The sequence below is a fragment of the Megascapheus bottae genome, chromosome 17 (genome assembly GCF_031878675.1).
Source record: "Megascapheus bottae isolate mThoBot1 chromosome 17, mThoBot2.hap1, whole genome shotgun sequence".
In the NCBI taxonomy this organism is placed as follows: Eukaryota; Metazoa; Chordata; class Mammalia; order Rodentia; family Geomyidae; genus Megascapheus; species Megascapheus bottae.
Genome location: NC_143525.1, coordinates 33,396,803 through 33,408,849, shown reverse-complemented (window position 1 = coordinate 33,408,849; position 12,047 = coordinate 33,396,803). Strand labels below are relative to the sequence as shown.

The following is a 12,047-nucleotide window of genomic DNA, read 5'->3' as shown; positions in this document are numbered from 1 at the left end:
TTCTAGCTACTCAGGAGGCTGATCAGAGGATCAAGGTTCAAGGCCAGTCTGGGCAGAAAAGTCCCCATGGGACTCTTTTTTTTTTTTTTTTTTTTTTGTCAGTCCTGAGCTTAAGCTCAGGGCCTGAACACTGTCCTTGGACTTTCTCAAGGCCAGAGCTCTACCACTTGAGCCTCAGCACCATTTCTGGCTTTTATTTCTATGTATGCGGTACCAAGGAATCGATCCCTAGTCTTCATGCATGCTAGGCAAACACTCTACCACAAGGCCAAACTCCCTCCCCCCTGCCCCCCCCCCGGGACTCTTATCTCCAATTAACCACTCAAAAATCAGAAGCAGTGCTGTGGCTCAAAGTGATAGAGGGCAAGGCTTGCGTGAAAGAGCTCAGGGATAGCATCCATGTCCTGAGTTCAAGTCCCATGACCAACAAAAAAGGAAGAAGAGGGGTTGGGGGATATAGATGATAGATAGATAGATGGATAATTATTGTTTAGAGGAAACTTGATGTTTGAAGGATTCTGGGAAAAGGAAGTGCTTGACCATGCTGGAGAAAATGGAGCAGTGGAGAAAATGGGGCCATCTGACTAGAAGCAGAAAGAATACTGGGAAGAACAAGGAAATTGCTTTCTTTTGTGAGCAAAGTAGTGAGATGGGTAGTTAACACAGTTGAGGCTGAAGATGGGAAGGATGGAAACGAGACCTAAAGAATTCTTGAAAGCATACCTGTAATCCTAGCTACTCGGGAGGTTAAGATATGAAGATGGTGGTTCAAAGCCAGCCCAGAAGGAAAATCTGTGAGACTGTTACCTTTAATAAACTACTCAAAAAAGCCAGAAGTGGTACTGTGGCTCAAAGTGATAGAGCTGGTGCAGCCTTGAGCAAAAGAGTTTAGAGACAGCATCTAGGTCCTGAATTCAAGCTCCTTGACAATCCAAAAAAAAAAAAAAAAAATCTCCACCTCCCAGTGACTCTGTACTGCTCTTTAGTTATACACCAACAGAACTAACAGTTTGTTTTCCTCAACAAATTACTGTCCATCGTAACAAGTGGTTCATCAGAACTATATGTAAGTTGTAACACCCTCCTCCCCCATGCTAGCATAGAAGGTATAGTTCAGGGGTAGAGCATTTGACTGTACATGAAGAGGTCCATGGTTCAAACCCAGGTGTCTCCTAGTAGTGTTCTTATTTTTATATATAATCTTTTATTTCAAAATATAGAGGGATTACAATTATATTCGCCAGATAGAGGGTACATTACTTCTTAGTAGTGTTCTTTTAAAGACAGATGTCAAGTCATGGAAATGCTCAAGCAATGGAAACAAAGCAGAGAAATTGCCCCTTCACCATTTGTGGGGGAATATGGAAGTGATGACCCATCCCCTCTTGTCTTCACATTCTAGTATCCAAATCAACTTGCTAACATGCAAATGAATGGCTGAACAATGTGACAGCACCAGGAGCATCCTTTGTGTCAGTGTTTGGCCAAGTGATAGGAGTGCTCGCGCGCTCTCTCTCTCTCTCTCTCTCTCTCTCTCTCTCTCTCTCTCTCTCTCTCTCTCTCTCTCACACACACACACACACACACAGTCTTTTTACAATAACTACACTACACTATCACACACACACACACACACACACACACCCATGACCAGCTTCTTTTCTTTCAGAGAGGTAAAGTGCTCCACCACGAAGCTGTATGCTTGGACTGCAGCCTTGCTCTTATTCTTTCTGGAGCATGCAGCAGGAGGAGCATCCTAGATATTGTCATGTGACATTACAACAAATTAGATGTACCCATTATTCTTAAGCCAGATTTCATAGTAATTTTCAAAGAAAAAGCAAAGTCACTCTCCTTACAATAGTGTAATTATTTGGAAATGATTTTTGTTTTCCAATGCTGGGCTCAGGGCCTGAGCACTGTCCTTGGGCTATTGTTTGGGGTCCACTACCTGCCTCCAATACCTCCACCTGAGCAGAATGTAAACTCTCCATGGGCACACGTTTATCTATTTCACTTTGTTCTCAGATGCATTCGGATAGGCGCCCTGGGCAGACTTTGATAGGAAGTAGGTGCTCAGTATGTATATGAGTGCAGGCATCAGCGCAAGTACAGAAGCCAGGGAATTGTGTATGTGTGTGTTGGGTGGTAGGGGGAGGTGAAGCTGAAGAAGGGTAAATGTTACAGTCCCAATCACATGGTCTGCGGTGCTTTCTGAATTGCACCTCATCCTAGCGAGGCCATTTAGAAACCGGCTTGACCTCCACCCCATCCTTATATGTCTTAGGAAATCCCTCCATGAAACCATTTTGTGTTTGCATTTGGGTGTCGGTTCTGGGGCCTGAACTCAGGGCCTGGGGTCCCGTCCCTGAGCTGTGCCTCAGTTAGTGTTAGGGTCCTAACAGTTAGTACTCTCGATCCTTGGGGCCACAAATCTACTTCCAGATTCTGGGGGGGCTTAACTGGAGATCAAGAGTCTCAAGGACCTGGTTGCCTGGGCTGGCTTCCAACCGCCATCCTCAAATCTCAGTCTCCCGCGCGGGGAGGCTTCCGGGCGCGAGCCAGGAGGCCGGCGTGGCTTCGGTTAGCCTTCGGGCAAGGCCTGGCGTGCCATTCCGCCCAGGCAGGCCTGAAGACGCGGCCTTCCTACCGACGCGCGGTAGTACACGCGGCGTGCTGGTGGCGAGGGGAGGTTCGGCTGCCTGCCCCGGATGGACCGCCATCCTCCCAATGCTCCTGGGTAACGAGCACGACAGTCGTGGGACCCCAGCCCACACCGGCGGCTCAGCCACGTCCGAAAGGAAACGCCGAGTCCCGGCTGCGACCGCAAACCTCCACCTCACGCGATACTCGTAGCAGCGACGACTCGAGACCACGTCCGGGACTCACTGCGTCATAAGGCTGCGCCCCGAGGGGAGACTCAGGTTTAACTAGCCCGTGGTCACGTGGCGAATAGGGGCGGGACATCACCTTCATATCCCAGTATCCTTTGAGCCTACTTCCTTTCGGTCCTTTTCCGGCGTCCAAGATGTCGAAGCGAGGTGAGCCCTTTGCAGGAGACAATCCTCCGCCATCTGAAGCGCGGTGGCTCCCTCCCTCTGAGGGAGTTGCGGCTCTGGGCACCTGGGGCTCTTTTCTCTCCTTTGGGTCGGAGAAGGAGAGCAATGAGCACAGCAAGGATACTGGAAGCGTCCCGAAAGTGGCGGGTGGTGGAGTGGGAACGTTGAGATGGTAGAATCGGGGATTCTAAGAACAGAGTAAGTTGTCTTCTCTCGTGTTGCTGCAGTAGTGGGGTGCCAGCGGGGCTAGGCTAGAGCCAATTTGGGGGGGAGTCTTTGTGGCCTTACGCCTTGCTAGAGAAGCTAGCTTGTTGGAAAAAGTTGGGATAGGGATGAAGTCGTCCAGTTCCCCCCTTAATCTCGACCCTCGGACGGCAGCTAAGGAACGCCGATATTCCAAAAGAACCGGGTAGCTGGATGTTAGTGCAATTTTAGAAGAGGGTAGTTGTAGTTACCATAAGGTCTAAGCCTGTCCGGTGGCTTATAGCCTAAAAGTGTTAGGGGAGAAGCGGAGCGGGTGTAGACTAGTGATCTCATCCTGTTTTTCTATCCACAGGACGTGGTGGGTCTTCTGGGGCGAAATTTCGGATTTCGCTAGGTCTTCCCGTAGGAGCTGTGATCAATTGTGCAGATAACACCGGTGAGTCTTTGGCAGATCCCTGCCACCCTCCCACCCCCCTTTAAAAGCACTCGATGGGCCTTTTGCTAGTGACCTGTTGAGCCGTCAAGAAGGGGCAGAGTGAAAACACCGCTTTTGGGTGAAGTGGCAGCATTTTGTGTTGTTTTGCTTCAATCGGTGGTGTGACAAACTGTTCTTCCTTGCAAAATAACTGCTTGGGGACCAAAAGGGTTTTTGTTGTTTTGTTTTGTTTTTGAGCTTTGTGAGGTTGGCCCAGAACTTGAAATCTAACGCATAGCAAATGTTGCTTTTTTACATCTTGTAGGAGCCAAAAACTTGTATATCATCTCTGTGAAGGGGATCAAGGGACGACTGAACAGACTTCCTGCTGCTGGTGTAGGTGACATGGTGATGGCTACAGTCAAGAAAGGCAAACCAGAGCTAAGGAAGAAGGGTGAGTAGACGTGAAGAATTCTTGGGTCTCCTGTGGGTATTCCATCACAAGGTAGAGTTTTCAAAACTCCCAAGTGTGTACTTTGAGAGACAGTCTGAATTTGAATTCATGCCGGCTTTGAGAGCATATTGTTCCTCTTCTACACCATTCATTCCTGCAAGCTGAATATTTAACCTGACACTTTACAGCTCTGTTTATCAGATACTTGCAGATGATTATGTGAAGTTCCATGAGAACTACATCTCTACTTCATAACTAATTGCCTGTCTAGTAATACATACAGTGAAGGGCTGGGAGTTTGGTCTAGTGGTTAGAGTGCTTGCCTAGCATACACGAAGACAGGGTTCAATTCCTCGGTACCACATACATAGAAAAGGCCAGAAGTGGTGCTGTGGCTCAAGTTGGTAGAGCACTAGCCTTGAGGAATGTCCACGAACAGTGTTCAGGTCCTGAGTCCAAGCCCCGGGACTGGCAAAAAAAGAAACAAAACAAAATATGTGAGATGATACTGATTGAATTTTTTTTTAGTCAATGTCTTAGAGTAAAAACAGGTGAAATCAGATTTGATTTATTGCTTTTGGTCAGGTTTCCTTTTCTGGAATTAAATGGTTAAGAGAGTCGTGCTCATATTTGTCAAATAATTATGAGATGCAGGTGAGCTCAAGGAGTATGTAGCCTACTTTTTACCTTTGGTAGGCACAGGAAAAATAATCAGGTAATATCCAGCCAGGTCTGCATTCTACGTGAGACTAGTTATCAGAGGTTTGGTTCAAATTCTTGGTGGTAGAGGTTAAAGAGAACAACACGGCTTAATCATGGAGTATGTCAATTAAAAGGATTCATTCCCACTAAGCAAGTCTCAGTAGCTGCTCCCTCTGTGCTGCCTGACAGAAACTTAAGCCATTGGGTGCTCTTTAGTTTTCCATTCCTCCATTTTGTGCTACCTTAGGTCTGTCTTTGGAATGCCTTGCTCCTTCAAAGAAGTCCTAGCCATCTCTTGACATGTGATACGGGTGTAATGGGCTGTGGTGGTGGGTTACTCCTCTGCCCCCGATTCATCTTTCCACAACTGGTAGAGCCCTTGATTTTGGTTAGAAATCCATCTTTGTTTCTGTTTCCCCTTTAATATATCACCTAAGGACTTGGTAGCTCTAATTGTGATTGGTTGTTATTTATCAATATGTTGTGTCAGGGATGCATTTGCAAGGGCTTTTTCCTCTTCTCAGAACACTCCCTAGATCTGGTCCATAGCCTGGGGAGCTGTCAGAGCAGAGTAGAACATGTGGCCCTTACGTTGAATGAGATGGCAGCAGGATGTACTGTTCATCTCTTATCAGTGGTGGGACAGATCAAAGGTTAATCATAGCTGTGAATTTGCAGTTTTCTTTGGTCTTTGTTTCTGATAAATGCATTAATTTATGTATAAAGAGGGTAGTGCTGGAATGCTTAGGCTGGTGGCCTTACATGATTTATAAAAGGAGGCTCGGTATTACCTTCATCTGATACTTGGCCCCAAAGGTAAAATAACTAAAATCCTTGCTTCTGTATTCCAGGTATTTGTGGATTCTAAGTTTCACCTTTACATAGCCAGGCACAGAGTCTTACTCTGGTAATCCCTGTTCTAGGGAGGTAAAGAGGACCAAGATGGTGGTAGGGCCAACTGAGACAAAGCCCCAGTCTCAGCCACTAACTGGGATTGGTGGTGTATTCCTGTCATCCCAGCACTGCAGGAGGCATAGATAGGATTGCAGTCTTTGATTGAAAAAAAAAAAGGGAAAAAAGAAAAGCAAGACTAAAAAAGCATGCTAGGTGGAAAGATAAGATTCTGGATGTGGGGGATTTATCATGACTTGATACCTCCATTTACTCAGTAGTACCACCCTACTAGATGAAGTGTGGGAACTGTAAGATTTACTTAACGGTTTGTCTTTCCAAGAGTGTATCCATGCAAGCTCATGGTGACACTTGAGAGGTGATCCGTGTGTGTGCTGCTTCCCCTCCTCTGCTGTTAGGAAGTAAACAATGATAAGTACACATTCTCCCCAGAGGTTCCTGGGGGATAAGCAGTAATTTGTAGCTTTCTTTTGTGGAATTGGGTTTAACCGCTGCTGTTCTTTTCCTCCATTAGTACATCCTGCAGTGGTAATTCGACAACGAAAGTCATACAGGAGAAAAGATGGTGTATTTCTTTATTTTGAAGATAATGCAGGTGTCATAGTAAACAATAAAGGGGAGATGAAAGGTAAAGTCATCCTTGTTTAATGTTTGCTGCTGGGTTGCCTGGGCAGGGGACCTGCAGTCTCATCTATGTCTCATCTGTGTCTTTTTGCTCCCTCTCTAATGCAGGTTCTGCCATCACGGGACCTGTTGCAAAGGAATGTGCAGACCTGTGGCCCAGGATTGCGTCTAATGCAGGCAGCATTGCATGATCCTTCAGTGCATTTGTAAAAAGCCAATACCCTATTAAAAATTATTTGTTCTCAGTGCTTGCCTTTCTGTTTAATTTTTTGTTGTTGTTTGGTCAGTTCTGGGGACTGAACTCAGGTCCTGAGCATTGTCTTTGGGCTTTCTCGAGGCTAGTATTCTACCACTTCAGCCACAACACCACTTCCCACATTTTTTCTGTGTATCTGGTACCAACCAACCGAACTCAGGTCTCAGTGCATGCTAGGCAATCACTCTACCACTAGGCCAAACATGAGGCCCATTCTTGGCATACCTTAACCATTGCCTTCTGTAATTAAAAAAATATAAAAATAAAAAGTCAGAGGCTGGGAATGTGGCTTACTGGAAGAGTGCTTGCTTACCATGCATGAGCCTTGGGTTTGATCTCTCAGTACCACATAAACAGAAAAGGCCAGTGGCACTGTGGCTGATTGTAAAACACTAGTCTTCAGCAAAAAAAAAAAACCTCAGGAGCAGTGGCCATAGCCTGTTTTACTTTTTTTTTTTTTTTTAACTCTGGGCCTGTGGGCCAGCAGTTTGTCTTAATGGTAAGAGTGCTTTCCTAGCATGCACAAAGACCCAGGTTAAATCTCTTGGTACTACATACATAGAAAAAGCCACAAGTAATGCTATGGCTCCAGTGGTAGAGTTCTGCCCTTGAGAAAACAAAGACAGTGCTAAGGGTTCAAGCTCTAGGACTGACCAAAAAAAAAAGGGGGGGGCCTGTGTGCCTTCCCTTAACTCTTCACCTCAAGGCCACCATTCTACCCTTGGAGCCACAGCCCCACTTACCGTTTTCTAGTGATTGATTGGAGATAAATGTTTGAACCAAGATCCTCCGATCTCAGCCTCCTGAGTAGCTAGGATTTACTGGCATGAACCACCATGCCCCGCTTAAAAATTGTTTTTAAGAAAGTCCTTTGGTGAACTTACAGTGCTTTTGTTTTCTTCCAGTTTGTTGTAAAAATTAGTTTTATGTCTCCAAAATATTGAAGTAGATAGTGCCTAACGGCAGAGAACCGTGTAACAGGATTTCCTACCATGAAACAAGAATTGGAGTCAAGGTAGAGTCATGCACTTGTCTGTGAGTAGAAAAGCCAGCCAACCCTAAGGTGATGTTCATTGCAAATTCATTTCTGCAAGGAAGACATACGAACTAATTTGAGAATGTGAGGGTATGAGATAAATCCAGCATGACAGGTGTATAGCCTGGTAACCAGGATGGGTGCTACAGTCAGTGGTATTTCAGTGATAGATCATGGGGAAAATGGATTTGCTTTGGATCAGTAGTTTGGGGAAGTCAGCACCTCATGTCTCATCCTCCTAAGTAGCTAGGGTTGATTTCAGGTATGACTCACTGGCATGTGACTTGCCTTTTTTGGGGGGGCGGGGTCCTGTCCTGGAGCTTGAACTCTGGGCCTAGGTGCTGTCCCTGAACCCTGAGTTCTTTGTTCAAAGCTAGCACTCTACCATGTCACCTACAGTACTACTAGCCTTTTGTTTATATGTTACTGAGAAATACATGCATACATATGTGTATGTATGCTGAAACTGACCTAAGATGGTATACCTGAACATCATAAAAGAATGAAGGCTGGGAATGTGGCTTAGTGGTAGAGTTCTTGCTTGGCATTTGAGAAACCCTTGGTTTGATTCCTCTACTAAATAGAAAAAGCCAGAAGTGTCCCTGTGGCTCAGGAGGTAGTGTTACCCTTGAGCTCAGAGAGGCTCAGGAACAGAACCCAGGGCCTGAGTTCAAACCCTAGGACTGGCCAAAAAAAAAAGGAGTTTGGGTGGAGATAACAAGGGTTCAGACCAGTGGTTTGAAGTCTTGGTCCTGGATTTAGCTTAAGTGAAATATAGAAATTTCTCAGTTGTGGCTAGGGCTCTCTCACTTTGAGTCACAGCACCATTTACAGCTTTTGAGTGGTTAATTGGAGATGATTCTCACAGGGACCTCCCTGCCCAGACTGCCTTTGAATCGGGATCCTCAGATCTCAGCCTCTGAAGAGGTTGAAATTACAGGCGTGAGTCACCAGTGCCTAGCTTAGAAAAGCTTTCCAAGCTTTGACTTCCTTTTTTTTTCCTAGTTGAGGGGTCAGCTGGCTGGTCTGCTGGCATCCCATCATTGGATCCCAGCTCTTTTTTTTTTTTCGCTTGTTATTTTGGAAATAGTTTGTTGAACCTGGGTTGGAACCAGGGTTCTCCAGATGTCATTCTAAGAAACTGGAGATCCAAGAAGTGTAAGTAGAGGTCCTCTGAACTCTTCTGGTTAATTCTGCATACTGGAGCGGGAGAATGCTCATGAAGCCATGAGCAGTGGACACCCACCTTGCTCTTCAAGGAAAACGTGGGGGGCCAGCCAAGGATGCTCAAACCGCCCATCTCCGAGTCTCCACATTGGATCCTCAGGGCCCTAGCAAAGTGTCAGAGTGTCTGTCCTCAGGGGGCCATACAGGCAACTCCCCCACCCCCACTGGCCCGGGCCCCACCCAGCCAGCGTCGGTGAAGGACAATGGGTTTGTGTCGTAGGGTTCCCTGATGCCATGTAACCTTGCGCAGAGCAGAGGGGCTTCGTCCCCTTCCCGCCAGAAAGGTCTGCGGCAGCAGGAGCTGGGATGGCCAATTTGTACGAGTGCCCTCTGCGACTGGAGAAGGGCTTTATTTTGGATGGGGTGGCTGTGAGCACAGTCGCCCGGGGCTACGGTCTCACCAGGCCCAAGCTGTGGTCGGCCATTCCGCCCTACAACGCGCAGCAGGATTACCACGCCCGCCGCTACTTCCAGAGCCGCGTGGTCCCCCCGCTCCTGCGGAAAACCGAGCAGGTAGGGGGCACCCCCGGGTCCCGGGCCTCCCCAAGGAGCCCCCATCCCCTGCACTCCGCAGCCGTGTGAGGAGGGCGGAGGAGGGCGGAGATCGCGGAATACCCTTCCCCGCCGGACCTGAGCACGGGATAGGCTCGGGTTGGGGCCAGGCCGGGTTTCCCTGGGCTCTGTGATGCCCAGCGGAGTCCCTGCAAATCCTCCAGACACACAGCCGGGCAAAGGGAATTGTCTCAGCCCGAGTTCTAGGCACCTTTTGACCTGTGACATCATGGCTGCGCCCCAATCAGAGATTCTGAAACTGTTGCCTAATATTTGCCGGTAGTCCCATTTTTTTCCTCCAACAGTTTATTTTATTATTATCATTTTTTCCAGTCCTGGTGCTTTGAATGCTGGGCTTTTTCCTCAAGGCTAGTGCTCTACCATTTGAGCCACAGCACCACTTCTGGCTTTCCTATGTATGCAGTACCAAGGAATCAAACCTTGGTGCATGCTAGGCAAGCACTCTACCACTAGGCCAAACTCCCAGTCTCCTACAACACTTTTAATGTATTGATTATTTATTTTTGAGTTTGGGGTGGGAGGGGGTCTCCATGTTTTGCCCAGGCTGGCCTAAAATTCCTAGGCCCAAGTATCCTGGCTCCGCCTCTTGAAACTGTTAACTACAGTCACCAGTCACCTTGCCAGCCTTTCCCACATTTTTACTTGCAATATTTGTGTTTTTATTGGCAGTGCAGAGAATGGAAAGAGGGACTTAAATGACACCTAGGTCCTAGGTTTCAGCCTCCATCTCTCTCACTTACACACACACAATCTTCCAGAATTTTGCTAGTTGGAAACAAGAGTTTCCTGGACTTTTCTTCTCGGATTGGCTTAAAACAGAGATCTTCAGATTTCAGCTGCTTGAGGAGTTACAGATGTGAGCCACTGTTGTGCAGCAAGGACTTGCTGCTGTATTTCAGTTTGAAAATAATACTGGCAGAAGTGTGGGCCAGGAGTTGGACCTAGTGGTAGAGTGCTTGCCTAGCATGTGTAAGTGCTGGATTCGGATTCCTCAGTACCACATACATAGAAAAGGCCAGAAGTGGTACTATGGCTCTAGTGGTAGAATGCTAACCTTGAGAAAGCTCAAGGACAGTGCCCAGGCCTTAAGTTCAAGGACTTGGGGAAAAAAAGCCAGAAGTGGAGCTGTGGCTCACAAAACATAAGAGCCTTAAGCAAAGGAACTGAGAGATAAGCTCTAAGTTCCAAGCAGCCCCATTATCACAATAATAATAATAATAATAATAATAATAATAATGTATATTACACTTTTAATATAGCTGGCTGCACTTCGTGGCCTGCCCCTCAGAGCAAGGTTGCTGACAGTCTTGTGTATTTTTTTCCTCTTTCTCAGGATCACGGTGGCACAGGAAGGGATGGCTGGATAGTAGATTATTTCCACATTTTTGGGCAAGGACAGAGATACCTCAACAGGAGAAACTGGGCAGGGGCAGGCAAGTGCTACCTCTTTCAGCCTTTCACAGTCTCACCCTGAGGAAGAGTGCACCCACAGCTTAAGGAAACTGGGTTACAGTAAGGCCTGGTTTGGTGTGTATTTGGGGAGAAGCAGCCAGGGATGCATCTTCTCAGTTTCTAGTATATGAACAAGGGGGCCCTCAGTGCTTCTAACATTCAGTTCCTGCTCTCACACTGTCCCCAGGTTACAGATGGGGTACCAGATGTATTATATGACAGTGATTTATTAGAGAGGGTTGAGCTGATATTGAAATTCCTATCTGTCCTCCATAAATCCCACATTCCCTCAATGCAACCCTAAGCACACTATGTCTTGCTCATTTTTCAGGCTCGGTTTAACTGGCAAGGGAAGGTTGGGAGAGATTTTCTGGCAGAGTGAACCCTCTTCCTACCCCACTTTTACCGCCCTCTGGCCACATAATAGTCACATGATCATTTGCAGCATGTAGCCATCCATTTTCTCCAGATGGGTCAGAGGCAAAGGTAAAAATGTCCCACCTTTCCTGAGTACAAGGCAAACTGAGTCAAGCCTAGAAGCTTCTGGCCTGTCCTGCCTAGGTATATACCATTCACAATCTTGCAACTATCCCTGTGGTAGGGTTTGATTTCTCCCCGACCTTACCAACCCTTGGTTTTGATCAAGATGCTGGGAACTTGAGTGAGCTTTCAGCTGTAGATTTGGGAGGGGTACAATAACTGCAAGGGTGGTGGTTGTGTGTGGCACTCCGCACCAGCCTATGGAAATGGGGAAAGCAAGAAAGCACTGCCTGCGGCCTCAGCCTCTTGTCTCTTCCCCCAAGGGCATTCCCTCCAGCAGGTGGCCGGCCATGACCATTACCATAGTGACATGAAGCTGATTACTACGGGGTTGAACGGGAGGTTTGGCTACCGCCGGAACACGCCAGCCCTCCGGCAGCGCACGTCTGTATTTGGAGAGGTCACTCAGTTCCCTCTCTTCTAATTACATCACTTCCCTTCACAGCCCTTGATCTGAATTTTTAAAACAGATGTTTAGATAAACTCAATGTTATTTTATATTAAAAACAAAAAAACCCACAAAACTTTTATTTGTGCTTAAAGCGTGCCATTTCTTTCCTGAGGTGGGTATAGGGGGCAGGATGGTTTACCTC

The 12,047-nt window shown here is 46.9% G+C and overlaps 2 protein-coding genes and 1 non-coding gene across 3 annotated transcripts; all 3 read left to right on the top strand.

Moving 5' to 3' along the window:
- Positions 1-2,936: 2,936 nt before the first annotated feature.
- On the top strand, positions 2,937-6,618 carry Rpl23 (ribosomal protein L23). The gene is made up of 5 exons (XM_090350743.1): positions 2,937-3,041; positions 3,616-3,699; positions 4,004-4,132; positions 6,261-6,374; positions 6,479-6,618. Exons 1-5 carry the CDS (start codon positions 3,029-3,031, stop codon positions 6,559-6,561), a joined length of 423 nt encoding a protein of 140 aa, XP_090206869.1. The 5' UTR covers positions 2,937-3,028; the 3' UTR covers positions 6,562-6,618.
- Positions 3,734-3,869, top strand: LOC150051675 (small nucleolar RNA SNORA21). Its single transcript, XR_016538488.1, has one exon. It is a non-coding gene; the product is annotated as a small nucleolar RNA SNORA21 (small nucleolar RNA).
- Positions 6,619-9,110: 2,492 nt separating the features above from the next.
- Spmap1 (sperm microtubule associated protein 1) lies at positions 9,111-11,978 on the top strand. The gene is made up of 3 exons (XM_090351680.1): positions 9,111-9,402; positions 10,796-10,895; positions 11,718-11,978. Exons 1-3 carry the CDS (start codon positions 9,196-9,198, stop codon positions 11,876-11,878), a joined length of 468 nt encoding a protein of 155 aa, XP_090207806.1. The 5' UTR covers positions 9,111-9,195; the 3' UTR covers positions 11,879-11,978.
- Positions 11,979-12,047: the final 69 nt, after the last annotated feature.

What these genes read in the sequence shown, in the direction of transcription:
- Rpl23 (XM_090350743.1), top strand. An exon ending in CAATTGTGCAGATAACACCG is followed by an intron (nt 3,700 to 4,003) that starts GTGAGTCTTTGG and finishes TACATCTTGTAG; the next exon opens with GAGCCAAAAACTTGTATATC. An exon ending in CAATAAAGGGGAGATGAAAG is followed by an intron (nt 6,375 to 6,478) that starts GTAAAGTCATCC and finishes TCTCTAATGCAG; the next exon opens with GTTCTGCCATCACGGGACCT.
- Spmap1 (XM_090351680.1), top strand. Translation starts at nt 9,196, where the DNA reads ATGGCCAATTTGTACGAGTGCCCTCTGCGACTGGAGAAGGGCTTTATT. An exon ending in TCCTGCGGAAAACCGAGCAG is followed by an intron (nt 9,403 to 10,795) that starts GTAGGGGGCACC and finishes CCTCTTTCTCAG; the next exon opens with GATCACGGTGGCACAGGAAG. An exon ending in GAGAAACTGGGCAGGGGCAG is followed by an intron (nt 10,896 to 11,717) that starts GCAAGTGCTACC and finishes TCTTCCCCCAAG; the next exon opens with GGCATTCCCTCCAGCAGGTG.